General features: G+C 39.1%; 2 protein-coding genes across 3 annotated transcripts; both read right to left on the bottom strand.

The window, feature by feature from the left end:
- Positions 1-533: 533 nt before the first annotated feature.
- LOC140842111 (uncharacterized) lies at positions 534-6,263 on the bottom strand. Its single transcript, XM_073209924.1, has 3 exons — positions 5,789-6,263; positions 2,794-5,359; positions 534-891 (listed from the first exon to the last, which is right to left on the bottom strand). The coding sequence occupies exons 1-3, from the start codon at positions 6,261-6,263 to the stop codon at positions 534-536; spliced, it is 3,399 nt and encodes a 1,132-aa protein (XP_073066025.1).
- A 2,659-nt stretch (positions 6,264-8,922) lies between these two features.
- Positions 8,923-14,543, bottom strand: LOC140841042 (uncharacterized). 2 transcript variants are annotated; one of them, XM_073208202.1, is made up of 5 exons: positions 14,222-14,543; positions 13,044-13,128; positions 12,459-12,703; positions 10,386-12,367; positions 8,923-10,244 (listed from the first exon to the last, which is right to left on the bottom strand). In XM_073208202.1, exons 3-5 carry the CDS (start codon positions 12,564-12,566, stop codon positions 9,146-9,148), a joined length of 3,189 nt encoding a protein of 1,062 aa, XP_073064303.1. In that variant the 5' UTR covers positions 12,567-12,703; positions 13,044-13,128; positions 14,222-14,543; the 3' UTR covers positions 8,923-9,145. The 2 variants fall into 2 exon arrangements, with proteins under 2 accessions (XP_073064303.1, XP_073064304.1); XM_073208203.1 differs by having other exon boundaries at positions 13,286-14,543.
- Positions 14,544-15,347: the final 804 nt, after the last annotated feature.

Raw genomic sequence — 15,347 nt, forward strand, 5'->3', positions numbered from 1 at the left:
TAATTCAAGATTTAATGTCTGGCAAAGTTTTAAGCGTACACGTATTACAAAATTCAACTAGAATTAAACAATAGAGAGTACAACAACTTGTCACAATATATACAGCATGTTGTATATAATTTATACATCATTTTTATGCCCATCAGAAGCTACTAAAGTTTCATCTTTCATTCCAAAAGATATGCATCTCATATCTTGTATTGTCATCAATGAATATGATGAAATATTCTTTTCTCGTATTTAAGGAGCTATAAAACTTTCCAGTAAAAGGATTGAAACAAAAATGTTCTCATTTGATGCTGTAAAATTTTAAGCATATGATTGATTGTCTTTTTCAATCCAAAGTCTAAATTTAAGATCTTGGGTCACATTCCCATTTTATTTTCTTTCGTTTCAAAAATATTCTTAAAATCAATACACAAAGTATTGAATTCTGGGGCCAAGAAACTAATTGAATGAATTTACTCATATTCATTTGTTTAACACAATCTTTGCAGTCATAATTTTTAATCTTTGCATATTGCAGAGAAATATCAACATATTCCTATTAGGCGTCTCAGCGCCTCCCTTGCTGCTTGGGAAACTTCTTCGCAGCTTTTAAGACTTACATTTGAACGTTCTTGTTCGGTTGAGTTTTCTTTGTCTTTACTTTTGCTTAACTTCGAACACAGGTCGGCAAATCTCCAATGTAATTTTTTAATGGAACTCAACTTACTAATTGCTCGCAAGCAATTGTTTTTCTCATCATCTATAAGTACATCACTGAATTCAAGATACTCCAATGATTGAACATGAGATGCCCGATCAAGATTTTCACTATAAAGATAATTCCTCCTAATATCAAGATATAACAACTTGGAAAGATTTCCAATACTTTGAGGAACTGTTCCACTGAAATTGGAATGAGAAAGATTGAGATAATGCAATTAGTTGAGTAAAGTAATGAACTCTGGGATAGAGGAATATCTAAAATCATTGAAACTGAGGACTGGGGAAGTTAAGTGCTTCACTTCAAGCAATGAGGGACCAATCTTACCTTTCAGAGGAGCATTGCCATATCATTGAAGCCACCGAATCGTGATGAACCTCAAAGATTCAATCGTGTGACATAATTAGTCCCGTTATGGCAGTAGGCGCCTCTCCATTTGCAGCACTCTCTTCTATTTTTTCCGGTTCCCCGAGACGAAAAGTCAGCCATATCCATCGACAAGCTCATCCTTGAAGTGGACAGGACTCAAGAGCTCGTCTCTCCCTGCCCAAGCATCTGATGTTACTTCCAGAAGCCTTTCTCACGCTCAATGAAAGCACAACACCAAATAAGAATAGGATAAAGATTTCATCTTCATGAACTTTATGTTCATTACAGCTTGGATCGAGTCGATCTCTGAAAATTATACCAACTATATTTATTATTTAAAAAAAATCGTAGTTCCCATGATCATGTGTGAAGCTAGTGAGTATATTTGACCAAGTTCGTAGAATAAATTAAAAGTCAATTTCCAACCAATACATCTACAAGGCAAAAGGGACCATAATAAATTATACAAGTAAAAAATATGTTAATTACATATATCTTCATCAGAATTGACTTGGCTATCAATATATTGGTAAACTTAGGACAGGAATAAAACCCTTGTTCTGAATGTAAGATATTGATTTTGATTTTGATTTTGATTTTACTCTCACACAAAAAATAATTCGAGCGGGTTCTGTAAAACGACTGTCAAAATAAAATAAGCGGATATAAACACTAGTTAAAATTGATATCAAGTGAACGAGATATTAATATTCAAAATCACATATATACTAGAAATAATTGTCTCGAGTGAATGGACTCCGACCGCGGTTGTAAGCTTTCGGGTTGTATGTTCACAACTCTTTAGGTCGTGTTTGAATGAGAGCATGAAACAGATTTATAAAGAATCAAAAACAGATCATAACTTGTGTTCGTATAAGAGCAAGACCGTGAGAGCATCGCGGCTCCATGACTCATTCCAGAAATGGGCTCGTGAGACCGAGTTCTCGTTTTTTAGGACAAGTGGGGAGAGTCGTGTAGTTTGATAGGTTTGGCTGCAAGCAGTATAAATCTTTTAAATCTGTGGTGGGAAAGATGAAAACCAGATATTGTTGAAAACTTGTATTGACACCAATTTTCCGATATCAGGTTTTTGCAATCATTTCACCTCCCCAGTATTTAATGAATTTGGTACTTATTCCCTTTGTTTTAATGCTTACACTTTTCGAAAGTAGGTATCAAATACAATAAACAATCGACAACTAATACTAGTAAAGATTCACCATAAATTCCAAGGAAAAGTGGGAAATAAATTGAACAGACTAAAAATAGCAATGACTTGTTGAGGCCAACAAACCGCACCCATGGCAGATTTTTCTTCTCATAAATACAGTAGACTGGATTCCACAAACTATTGCACTGACCTCGTCATCTTAAACTCAAACAAGCTTCCCAACTCTCCTTGTATTTTTTTTTTTTTAGGAAACAGACATATATTATAATAGATAAAAGTCAATCAATTACAGATTTCGTGGATGAGCCTTCCACGAGTAACCACAACCGATGCTAATCACAAAAATCAACAAAAAATATAACACCAATCTCTAATTAAATCCAAAATAGAATAATTCTGGAACTTTGGTACGACAGTCGTCCATGTCGCAACTCTAAATCTGATCTTCTCCCATACTTCGTCGCTGGTCTGTTCTTTGTCATTGAATAATCTGTCATTTCGCTCCAACCAAATTGTCCAAAAAACACAATGGACTATTATGCACCAAAAATCTTTTAACCCCTTTGCCGTGAGAAATTCATTATTTGAAATCAACATATCTCCTGCCTTTGCTGGAAATGTCCACTCAAATCCCAAATGGCGCATGATTTTTGTCCAAATATTAGTCGTGAAAGCACAGTGAAGCAAAATATGATCCTGGGTCTCCTCGTCGTTCTTGCACAAATAACACCGTTGTGGGTTTAAGACAAGCTCTGGCCTTCGTCTCTGCAAGTTATCGGTAGTTTGTATTTTTCCCAAAGCCACTATCCATGAGAACACCTTCACTTTTTGTGGGATAGGTACTTTCCATATGTTGTGATAAAATGGGAATACAGGATAAGAATCAAGCGGAAAGAATGAAGTGTAAAAAGAGTTGACAGAGAAGACACCAGACGAATCCCCTAACCAAACCCTGACATCCCCTGTGCCTACAGACAGCGATACCGACTCTAATACCCCTAGAAGATCAGTATATTCTCCCAACTCGATATCATTCAAATCCCTTCTAAACCTCACGTCCCAAGAAATGACTGAATTACCATGACTGCTGGAAACCGAGAAGAATTGAGCTATGGGTTTGTTAGAGTTCGATGCTAATAAATAAATGTGTGGAAAAGAATCTTGGAACGAGGAGAAACCCACCCACCTATCCTCCCAAAACCTAACTATATTCCCCCCCTTAAGGACCGTTGCAATCATGGTTTGACAAGTCGAATGGGATCGAGAAATAAACTTCCAAGGACTTTTGAAAGTCGCGTTCCTTGCTACCCTTACGTCCCAGCCATTCTCGTGAAATCCGTAAATACTACCCACAACCTTTTTCCAAAGAGAATTCCTTTCTGTAGCGCATCTCCACCACCATTTCCCTAATAGAGCCCTATTTCTCAGACGAATGTTCTCTAATCCTAGTCCTCCCCTGTCTCTCGGTTTACACACCTGGTTCCAATTGACAACATGATTATGCGTTTCCCCATCAGCTCCATCCCATAGAAAGTTCCTCATCAATGCTTCCAACTGTTTTTCAACTTTATTGGGTACCTTGAAAATGGACATATAATAAGTTGGCATTGCATTGAGAACGGATTTTATCAAAACCAAACGAGCACCTCTAGATAGAAAAGCCTTCTTCCAAGCACCCAATTTAGTTGACATCTTGGATATCACCGGTGTCCAAAACTCCAATTTCTTCGGATCTCCACCCAACGGTAGCCCGAGGTATTTGATTGGCCACTGATCTTTCTTACAGCCAATTGCAGCCGCTAAGGCATCAACTTCATCATCCAAACGATTTAGCCCTAACAGAGAGCTTTTTTCGAAATTAATTTTGAGGCCAGATTTCGTGCAGAAGAATTTGAGCAGCTCGACCACCACCAACAAATCTGTAGCAGACTGAATTAAGAACAGGGTATCGTCTGCAAATTGAATGTGTGTAACTTCCATTTTATCTCTCCCAACCACAAGTCCTCTCACCTCATTTGCTGCCCTTGCCATATCAATCAATCTCCCCATTCCATCAATCACTAGATTAAACAAAAATGGTGATAATGGATCACCTTGTCTAAGACCTCTGCCCCCCCTAAACTTCCCCCTCGGTCTTCCATTAATTAAAATTGAGTACGAGACATTACTAACACAACCCTTCATCCATTTCCTCCACTTGACCCCAAACCCCTTTTTTCTAAGGACGAAATCCATAAATCTCCAATCCACATTATCGTAAGCTTTTTCCAAATCTATTTTCAAGACCCACCTTTTTTTCTTTTTCCTTCTATACTCTTCCACAACCTCGTTGGCAATAAGACAACAATCAGTGATCTGTCTTCCTTGAATGAATGCACTTTGGTTTTCCGAAACTGTTATGGTCATCACCTTTCGCAATCTATTTGTCAAAACTTTAGCCAAAATTTTGTACAAACTTGTAGTCAAACTTATTGGCCTGAAATCGTTAACCTTTCTTGCCTCATTTTTTTTGGGGATAAGGCATATATACGTTTCATTCGTAACTGCATTAACAATTCCGTCTTGAAAGAATTCATCAAAAACTCTGATCAGATCATCTTTTACTGTTTCCCAGTTTTGTTGATAAAAACCTAGAGTGAAGCCATCGGGCCCCGGGGCTTTAGTACCATCGCATTCCATCACCGCAGCTTTGACCTCCTTCTCCGCAAATGGCACTTCCAGTTGTGCTGCTTCTGACCTTGATAATGGCATCCAATCCAACCCTTCAATACCTGATCCGTCTCCTTCTGATTTTTTATACAACCTTTCGAAGAAGGTAATAATTTCATTTTGAATCTGTGCATCATCAGTAATCAAAGAACCATCTTCCAACTCAATTTTTTCTATAAAAGCCCTGTTTCTTCTGTTCTTCAATATTGAATAGAAAAATTTAGAATTTTGGTTCCCATCTTTCATCCACTTAACTTTTGCTTTCTGACCCACCATCTGTTGCTTTCTAATGGTCATAATTTCCAGCTCACATCTAGCTTCCCGTCGCTGTTCATTTAGTTGGTCTGTCCAATCTCCTTCCGCTTCTCTCGCATCTAACCCACTAACTCTGTTTTGCAATTCTGAGATTTTAACATTTAAATCACCAAAGACCTCGAAGTTTCAAATAGAAACTTCTTTTTTGATGTTCTTTAATTTCTTCATGAACTTGTAGCCTTCCCATCCCTGTGTGATTCCTCGTTGCCACCACGTTGCAAAAGACTCTTTGAAGTTCTTATGTGTCATCCAAACATTCTCGAATCTAAACGGAGTTGGTCCCCATTTTAACTTTGTGGTATCCAAAATAATCGGATAATGGTCAGATGTAAATCTCGGAAGCACTGTTTGACGGAAAGTGGGAAATAAATCTTTCCAGCCCTCAGAAATTAGATACCTGTCCAGTCTGCAACAAATTGGGGTGGCTCTGAAATTCGACCATGTGAATTTTGCATTTATCAAAGGGGGGTCATGAAGGCCCAAATCTTGTATCAACTTATCGAAACATTGTATACTTGTGGTGTAGGAGGTACTGTTTAACTTTTCACTCAAATTACGCACAACATTAAAATCGCCTCCAACACACCAGTTCTCCCCACAGATGGAATTCAGTCCCGCTAATTCATCCCACAGTAGCTCTCGATTTCTTGAGTTACAAGGTCCATAAATGGCGGTGAACCACCAAAAAATGTCATCATTCCACTGAATTTTTATTGAAGCCGAGAAATTCCCAATCAAATTATCACTTACGCGAACCAATCTTGGATCCCACAACACCAGAATACCTCCTGATCTTCCTTCCGCTGGTAAACATACCCAATCAACGAATCTAGATTTCCACAAGCTTGCCACAAAGCGACGATCAACTGCACTTTTCTTAATCTCTAACACCACAGCAATGTCCGGGTTTTCCTTGCGTATTGTAGAGCGGACTATTTCCCTTTTTCTAGTCGACCCCCCACCCCTAATATTCCACGAGCATATCTTCATAAACAACGTTTAGATCCCTTCGAGGTCGATCCTTTCTCGTAATTGATTTCACATTTCAATCTACCAAGCTCTCTGGTTAGCTTGCCCGATGACTTACTCAAACCATTGTCTATTTTAACCATTTGACCCCTCTCCTGCACCGTCCTATTTACATCGGAACACTCCTTCCTTACAAGTCCTAGTTGGTTATCTTCCTCGATCCCTGACTTGGCAAAATCACTGGATTGTCCCCCTCCTAAAAACCCACTAGACAGCCCCAACGCATTGAAAGAACAAGGGAAAAGATATTGAAGAGTGAAAGAGTGATTGAAAGTCGATGAAGGAAGACAGGAAAGTACCTTGCCCACTAAAGGGTTAGTGTTGTCACGGATAGTGTCAGGTTTGGAAGGAGAGATGACTTCCTTTTCTTTGAACAGCTCTTGAAAATCCACGTCAATTGGTTCATGATTAGAAATGATTTCCGTTTGATAAGATAAATAAGTATCCGACTCCGTAGAATCGTAACCATCATCCAAAAAATCATCTTCAGAATCCTCAATATGAAATACTTCTTCTTCATCCTGATGCAACTCCCCCTCCCTGTTTAAATCTTCGCTGTGCAGCTCATCCGTCTTATTCCTGTCGCTGGTATTGACAGGATCCATCACCTCTTCAGCTTTTTTGTTGAGTGAATTGCTAAAGTTCTGTTGGGTGACCTGAATTCTCGAATGCTTGCCTTGTGTGCTCCTTGTTGATTCCCCGTCCTCATCAAACATAGCAGATAGTGAATGAATGGGAGACTTTCTGAATTCCTCAATCTGTTTAGGTGAGATTCGTTGGATTATTTTTTCCACCTTCCTTCCCATCTTTTGAGCGGCCTGTAATTTTTTAACTGAATTAGCAATGTCCTGACTTGTTCTATGATTGCAGCCATGTGAATCCTCCCCCATGGTCCCCGAACCCTGCAGTGCATTCCGTGATGCCATTTGTCCCACAGTTTCTAATTCTACTCCCACATCTTCCTTGGTTGTTGCGGAATCTGGTTGCACCTCCAAAGCTTCATTATTCTTTGTAAGACAGCGTTGTGGTGTATCGATGATCCTTGATTTCATTTGAATATTTTGATTTCCCCATCCCGCCATTTTCTTCTTGCCATTCACCACCACTTGCGCATAAGTTTGTTTCTCGAAATTATTGTAGGCTGTAAGATCGAAAGTTTCAACCCGGATGCTTAATTCTCTAACTCCTCCTTCCAGCTGTATTTTCATACGACTGTTAATGAACCCTCCTTCAACGCCTTTGACCTTAATTTTAGCTGCTGCAAGGTCTCTGAAGAATAGTGTATCATTGCTGATTTCCATCAAACCCCCGCATAGGTCTCCGATGATTTTGAAATTAACTGTCTCCCATAAATTCCAAGGTAGCCCGTAGATACTGATCCAACTATTGCAACATTTTTCAACGGTATCTGATGAATTAATATCATCCCTCCATGCCTCGAAATCCAAGGAGATCCCATTATCAAAGAATCCTCTTCTCAGTTTTAAAAAAGATGAAAAAATTCCATCGTTGATAGGCCACCATACAGCTTTGTTTGCTTGGAACGGAAAAAGTTCGACCTTCGTCTTAGTGTCTTTCCCAAGATTTGTTTGGATTAACTCCCACGAAATATTGACTCTTCCTTTGGTAACAATGAGTGCTTTGTTCCAATTCCTGTTAGGGTATCGTGTTCTGTTCTCTCCCGTCGAGTTTCCGTTCCTTTGACCTTCAGCTCGCTTTATCAATCTGTCATTCATATTGTAGTTACTGTTCTTCCTGTGATCTAAGCCGTTGCAATCGTGAAGAATGTCCCGCTGTTGATATCCGAACATGAGCTTGTCCAGAGTGTTTGATAAGTTTTTCCATCCCACTGAGTTGTTATCGCTAGGCACTATAGTGGTGAATTTCCTTCCTTGTGAACTGTATTTGGACAGTTCCAGAAATCTTCCACGCTTGTTGGTGAAGTGTTGTATCGTGAATACGGCGTTTCTACCCCGGAGTCTGTAAAAGCCCGTGCCTATCAATGATACATTGATAACATCCTTAAGTCTTGAGCTTATCCAACGTCCTTCCTCACGTTCGAAATCCATCATATAACACTTATTTCTCGTTCTTTCGGACCACCATATCGATCTGCCTCCGTTGCCCAATCTCAGCGTGAATATTTTATATTCAATCTTGATGACTTCGTCCCTCTTTCCATTCCGGCTACCTCGTGGTTGAAACCTACCTGTAGCTCGGTTGTTATCGCCGAAACCCATCTGTAATAGAGTCGGCAAAAGTCCAGTGTCTTTCGAAGCGAAGTTTAAAGCTGGTTTTGATTTGCCCTCGTAGAGAAAAAGTGAATATGCCGTGTAGAGGAATTTCCGGCTGCAATAGGTCGATCGGTGCTGAATTTGAGGGAATTGATCGGCGATGATGGCTGTCACGGGCCACAGATGGTGAAAAGTTTTTGTCCGTTGGGTCGTGAATCGCCCGAGAAAGGGAGCATTTTTGAAATTTTCTCTCTCTTATGCCAATTAAAACTTTTGTTTTTAACCCAACTCTCCTTGTATTGAACAATCAAGAAAGAAATCAGTAAAATAACTTAGAAAAAACAATACCCATGTTAAAAAGGAAAGGGCAAAACAAAACCAACAGGAACAAGAGAACTATCTAGCACAAATTATCGACCTCGTGAGGAAACGAAAATGCGAACACTCAGCATTCAATCTTCGTTTCTCTTCTACATCAATGCTCCTAGTCATATATACATTATATATATAAAACCAATATCTCCTCTACAACGAAAGAGCATAGCCGGTCAGATTATCTGAAATGTTCCCTTAGCCTCATTATTCTATCTCTGAGACACATTCCTTGGGTCAGTTACATCGGGCATCATCCTTGTTATTCGAGTTGGTCGTCTCCATGACATCAGCTTCTGCAGATCGCCGAAACCGCCTCGAATTTCCACCATCATCAGAATCCCGTCTCCGATGCATCACCTCGCCTCTGTCATCATGCCTTCTATACTCATAATCGGTCTCAAATTTACCTTCCCTGCCATCATTAGCCAAGAAGGAGAATCGTCCTGACCGAATTGTAGGTTTAAAATAGTCATCTGATTTTAGTCGGCCTGAAGAACTGATAGCATCAAACTTCTGAGAGCGTCGAATTAATCTAACGGGCGATCTCCGGCGTCGCAGATTGTTATCTGTAAAATCAAGATCATCAAACCATCGACCGTTGTGTTGTGGGGAGAACCGGCCCCTTGATGGGGACATGTAACCCTCACGATGATCTGAAGTAAAAGTGGGATTCGAAATCGGAAACTTGATTCTGTCCATCCTCGCCTCAGACCTAAAATCTGGAGATCCGATGTGCCTTCTAGTACCCATTTGCCGTCCTTTATTAGAATGCCAGGCTATTGGGGAACGTGTTCTTGATCTTGACCGGGATCTTCTGCGAGTTAAAGGAATATGAACCCCTCTACCAGAACTGGGAGAAAAACTCCGTTTCCTGCTCGATAAATAAGGTGACAGGCGAACAGATTTGGAAGCATAATCAGGTAGAGGCTCGTATTTCTTACCAGCACCTCGTGGATAATTCTCCTTAATACCTCGAGTTTGCGGCATCCTTCTGCGCACACCAAAACAATCATCTCTGTCCACAGGTGAACTTCTAACTAAGGGCCTATGTAAGTAACCTTTTGACAAATAATTAGAATTCTGTCTTCTGTGGTCAAAGTCCACCCTACCAAACTTATCTATTAAGTCCCCATTTATTCTTCTCGGCCTGTCGAGGTTACGACCCTCGACACCTTGGTAACTTGAAGTGTAACGGCTTTTTGAACCCCAGTATGTCCACTGATCTGCTCCACCTTTTTCACTTCCATGGGTAGCGTGTCTATATCTGCTCAAATATTTGTAGGGCCCCATATCCCTTTCAGTGTGAGAATCTGAACCACCAAGACGGCGAGATCTAAAAATATCACAATAAGAATACTATGAGGATTAAATAATTTGAAGTAGCTCCTCCAATAAGATGCAAGACAAAGATACAAACAGTTAGAATTGCATGGACATAATATTGGTGAACGAATTATGTGAACATATTAATTACCTGCATTGTTCCAAAAAGAAAATATCCTTCCCATTAAAAGCATCCAAGGATGACCGACCTTTCCTACAAGATTGAACCTTACCCTGTAAGGTACTTAGCAAGTATTCATCCATATGTCCCACAGTCTCATCAACAGCATCTGTTTGATCTGAGAATTTTCTCTCGTTGTCATTTTCACAAATAACTAGGTCAATATCTATTTCATTCTTTCCACAAAGTTCATTATTCTCGGATTCATCTTCCATAAAATGCATATATGAATGTTTGACTGATCTACTAGTACTCTCGTTTCTTCCCAGAAATCTTTTTGTCAACAAACTTTTCCTCACACTGCTGTGAGAACCCTCAGAACCACCATCAACTATCTCAGACCCAGGTAAATCACCTGCATCAGAACTATCTCCATGTCTTCCATCAGATTCATAATTAACATGTCTATCGTCCGATTCATTTTCCACCCAGGGGTACAAAGAGGACCCTCTCAACTCTCCATCTTCATATGGAGACTCATGACCTTCCTGAAACCTAGCCAACTCATCACTATCAACCACGTGCCCATGGTTATCTAGACATACATCTGAATAAATCTGAGCATCAACAGTTGAATCAATCTTTTCAGCAGAAGCCATATCCAACTCATTCTTTCCTGCAGAAGCAATATGGGAATCCATCTTTTCTGTAGCAGCCGTATACGAATCAACCATGTCTGCAGAAGCCGTGCACGAATCAATTTTTTCAGCAGAAGCCACAAGCGAATCGACCTTCTCAGCAGAAGTCACTTGCAATTCGACCTTAGCCTTCCCAGCAGAAGTCACGTGCAAATCGACCTTCTCAGCAGAGGCGTGCGAATCAATGTTATCAGCGAAAGGAGGATAGGAATCTAGCAATTCGGCAGAGGGACTCTTCAAATCTGTGTTTTCAACAAAAGCAATATGTGAAGTCTCTGCAGCAGAAGTGGCTGGTGAAACAATCTTTTGAACAGAAGCAGTAGGTGAATCAATCTTTTCAACAGAAGCAGATGGATAATCAGCATTTTTCTCAGTATCTTGGTCAGAAGTCTTTGTAGTCCCATTATAATAAAAATTATTTGCTGGTTCCCGTAGAGTCTCCTCGAGAGTGGACGACCCAATACACGTTCCACGAGGTGATACTGCTAACAACTTATCTTCTTTTTTTTCAAGATCGGAAAACTTGTCCTCTGCGACACTTGGATTACAGAGTATACGGCATTCTGAACCTTCCAGTCTCCCTTCCACAAGCATATCATTGTTAACAACATCCTTCGAGGTTTTTCCATCAATTGTATCATTATTTGGTTCATCCCAAGCATCCATCGAAGTGTTCAAATCCCAGTGCCTACGGTCTACTTTCATAGAATCAGTTATTGTCGTGGTCCCACCTCCCACACATCCAAGCAGACTCTGAGCAGCAGATTCCAAGTTGTTCTGAACTAGATAACAATCAGTGTCATCTTCAAGCACTATATCATTGCTCGAGGACTGGTTACATTCTGAATCTTGTTTAAATTGTGTGGCAAAATTGGATATATCAGAGCTTTTTGGTGTTAATGAATCTTCCACGACAAGATCCTGTTTACAAGCGTTATCAGCATCATCATCCATGCTTGCAGCAGCTGCAAGAAGTTCTATACCTGAGAAGTCTCCCACATAATTATGTTCCCCTCCTACTTGTTCAGAGAGGAATTCGTAATCAACCCCTTCACCAAATTTAAAGACAGCTAATCCATCTCTTGATTTCCAATTGGAATATAAGCTTGCAGACCTCAGAACTGAGAAATGACTCGAATATGCATAGTTATCTTCAAAAGGTGGTGAAGAAGAATATGGTTGAGAGGAAGAATCTTGACGACATATAGAAGGGGCTCGAGGCTGAGGTGATGGAGATCGAAGCAAATGTCTTCTTTTCTTTATTGGTACATGTTCAGTTTTTCCAGTTGGTTGTCCAGAAACAGCTGCACTCAACTGCAACATTCAACGTATTCATATCTTAGAAAATAACTGCATATTAGACTAGAAACAAATATCATGGAAAACAACAGATTTGACAAAGTACCTTCCTTCTCGCTACTGACGTCCTGGAGCGTCTTCCTTTTGTCCCAATCTTCCAATTCAACTGTGGGTTGATGGAATCCATAACTTCTAGACCCACACTGCTTGGCATTTCCAAAATGATAGGCTCTATGCCACCAACAATCAATCTACCACAACAGATTTTGCAGGATTCCGAAGAAATCTGGCCTCTTTCCTGATTTAAGCCCAATTTATGTTCTACTCTCCTGGAGCAATTACAAAACACATCTGCCAGACACAGAAACACTTGTTTCAGAAAAAAAGAAAGAAAATTGAGCTGAACTCAGTACTCGATATATACAATAGCAATCTGTTATAAGCTGTGTTTACTTACAAATGTTTTTATTGGGATGCCCCATCAACTACAAGTTTTAAGAATTACAAAGCTTGACCAAGCATTTACGCAGGAAAGTTCAGTATTGTCTCGGTGAATTCAAACAAACTAAGGTTACAATAAATGAATCATTATAACAATTCTAGCACGTAATTCCTACGCTAATTCTTCCAGCAGTAAAGTGACCTCATATATGCTAGATAAATAAATGTCACAAGAATTTTGGAATCTCACCATAGGCCAAAAGGCAAGTTAGTTCACTTCAACGACCGGATATCTCTTCAATTGGCATCCAAATCTTTGGACACACCGAAGCAGACTGCATCAGACATTAAATTGAGTGAGCAAAACACCAAAATGCTTCAAAAAAAAATAATTCTCAGAGGCGATGGTGATCAAGAAAATGGACAGATCTCAACGGCTCATGGATATATATTGCTCAATATTACTTCATATAGTTTCGTAATTTCTCATACCAAATATTACAGGGAATCAGAAAGTCACAAGGGCAGAAGCCCTCTATTTATGCAAACACGTGGCAGATCAAAAGTAATGTGTCCAAGAACTTAGGCCATGAAATTGAGCAAAGGGGCTGCGGGCAGCAGTCATTTCAACGTAATTATCGACTCGCACTCTTCATATGGTAAAAATTATCAAGGTGAAAAGAATGAGGAATCTAGAGCCGCTTATGTATTAAAGTGTCCATTAAACATGACGGTCCATTAGATCAATCAAATGCTCTGCTCGGAACCATAGGCTAGCAACACGTAAATGAACGAATCTGCCAGCATTTTACGATCCGTATCCAACAAGCAGGGAAAAAATACGAAAGCGCAAGAACACGCCAAAGTTTTGGTAGCAACTTTTAAGAGATTGGAGGATAACTCCGCAGTTTTGGCAGCAACTTTTAAGAGATTGGAGAGTAATTCCACATCAATTATATTATCAACCACGAGCCATTTAATAAATGAAGAAAATTTCAAAAATCTCTTCTTCATATTCATAGTCCATCGTCCACCCAACCAACGCCAGGTGGATCAAAGAATGTCAAAGGAGCTTCTGCAAAAAGCCAGTTTCTTGAAACTCCAGAAAATAATTTGGGATGAAGTAATCTTGATTCAATGTTTGAATATTAATATTTCGCCGAGAATCTTCAATTCATATGCAGGGACGCCTTAAATCCGCAGTTTCTCGAACATAAGACTTGGCATCAGGTTCAGATCTTGAATTTAGGATCACAAACTAAAATCCGTAATAACAAAACCCTCTGAAGGCAGGAACAACTTCAAAAACCACAGATCTCGATCTTCAGATGCAGATTCCCTCCTCTGACGACGATGATGACAACAACACAAAAAGAACGAGCACACAAGTGACAAGCAGATCATCAAAAAACTTAGTGTTTCATATACCTGTATAAATAGCAAAAGTTCTCAAATCTTCTCGCGTAAATGGCAGGATTTCCCGATTAATCCTCGTCCAATTGTTCTAAACCGACCTTCGCACAAGCTCCGCTCAAATCCTCAGATTCCATCAAACACCACTCGCCAGCATTCTTATTCACAAAGAATCAAATGTAAGCTCCGCCGCCGCCGCTCAGCACCAATGGGATCCACGAAGGCCAATGAACGGTTTACGTTGGATCGTGAACCCTCTAACGATTAGAAGCCTTCGGATTGTCTCTGAACTCTTGTCATCCGGAAATTTCTTCGCTTTTCTTGAGGAGATGAGGATTGAAGGAATGGATTTCACCCCTAATTTATGCTTACTACTATACCGAAACTACCCTCGCACATTATGTTTGTTTGACTAAAATACCCTTGATGCCCTAGAACTGCTAAAATTATGCTCTGAGCCTGCCTATTTAATTTTTGCAATCAGGTCCAAATTTAAATTATTATTAGTCATCGAAGCACACGTGTTGCGTATATCAAAAATATATAAGGTTAATATATTAAATTTTCGTGAGTTTACCTCACATGATATAAGTGTTAATCATAAAAAATAATATTATTTTGAAGCAGTAATATCATCTCATGTGAAATAATGATAGACTTCAATGTAAAAGAAGTAAACAAATAATCAAAAAAAAAAAAAATTTATGAGCATATCATCAAACTAAAATTTATTGAATATAAAAACCTAATAAATTAGAAAAAAAATCAAGTTGTAGATATATTTAAGCATTTTATGCATAAGCTAAACCCTCTCTGGTCAAGCGGAATAAGAAAATATTCATTTTATCGAATCATACCATAGTTCAACTTAAACATATAAAATAAATAGAATAATCTATTAAAGCGTGCTATAAAAAATCGATATGACATAACAAAGTAGAAATTGACAAACTTTTTTTTTTTTTTTGCCAAAAAAACCGAAATATTGTAAGTAGATGACTTGACAAAGAGGAAGAATACAAATTGTAGCAATAGTGGCAGAATGTAAAGTTAAGACAAACAATTATTAAATTAACTTTGCTACAATTAAATCATTGTTGAAATACACATAATATGTTTTGCTAGAGTCAAATAATACTAA

This window comes from Primulina eburnea, chromosome 9 (assembly GCF_022965805.1).
Source record: "Primulina eburnea isolate SZY01 chromosome 9, ASM2296580v1, whole genome shotgun sequence".
In the NCBI taxonomy this organism is placed as follows: domain Eukaryota; kingdom Viridiplantae; phylum Streptophyta; class Magnoliopsida; order Lamiales; family Gesneriaceae; genus Primulina; species Primulina eburnea.

Bases quoted from the DNA above. Each gene is read 5' to 3' on its own strand.
- LOC140842111 (XM_073209924.1), bottom strand. From the start codon at position 6,263: ATGAAGATATGCTCGTGGAATATTAGGGGTGGGGGGTCGACTAGAAAA. The intron at 5,360-5,788 runs GTATACAATGTT...TTAAAATCTCAG, and splicing joins CAGTACCTCCTACACCACAA to AATTGCAAAACAGAGTTAGT. The intron at 892-2,793 runs GTGCATAATAGT...TTCCAATTTCAG, and splicing joins AAGGGGTTAAAAGATTTTTG to TGGAACAGTTCCTCAAAGTA.
- LOC140841042 (XM_073208202.1), bottom strand. From the start codon at position 12,566: ATGCCAAGCAGTGTGGGTCTAGAAGTTATGGATTCCATCAACCCACAG. The intron at 12,368-12,458 runs GTACTTTGTCAA...TGAATGTTGCAG, and splicing joins CGTCAGTAGCGAGAAGGAAG to TTGAGTGCAGCTGTTTCTGG. The intron at 10,245-10,385 runs GTAATTAATATG...TGATATTTTTAG, and splicing joins TTCTTTTTGGAACAATGCAG to ATCTCGCCGTCTTGGTGGTT.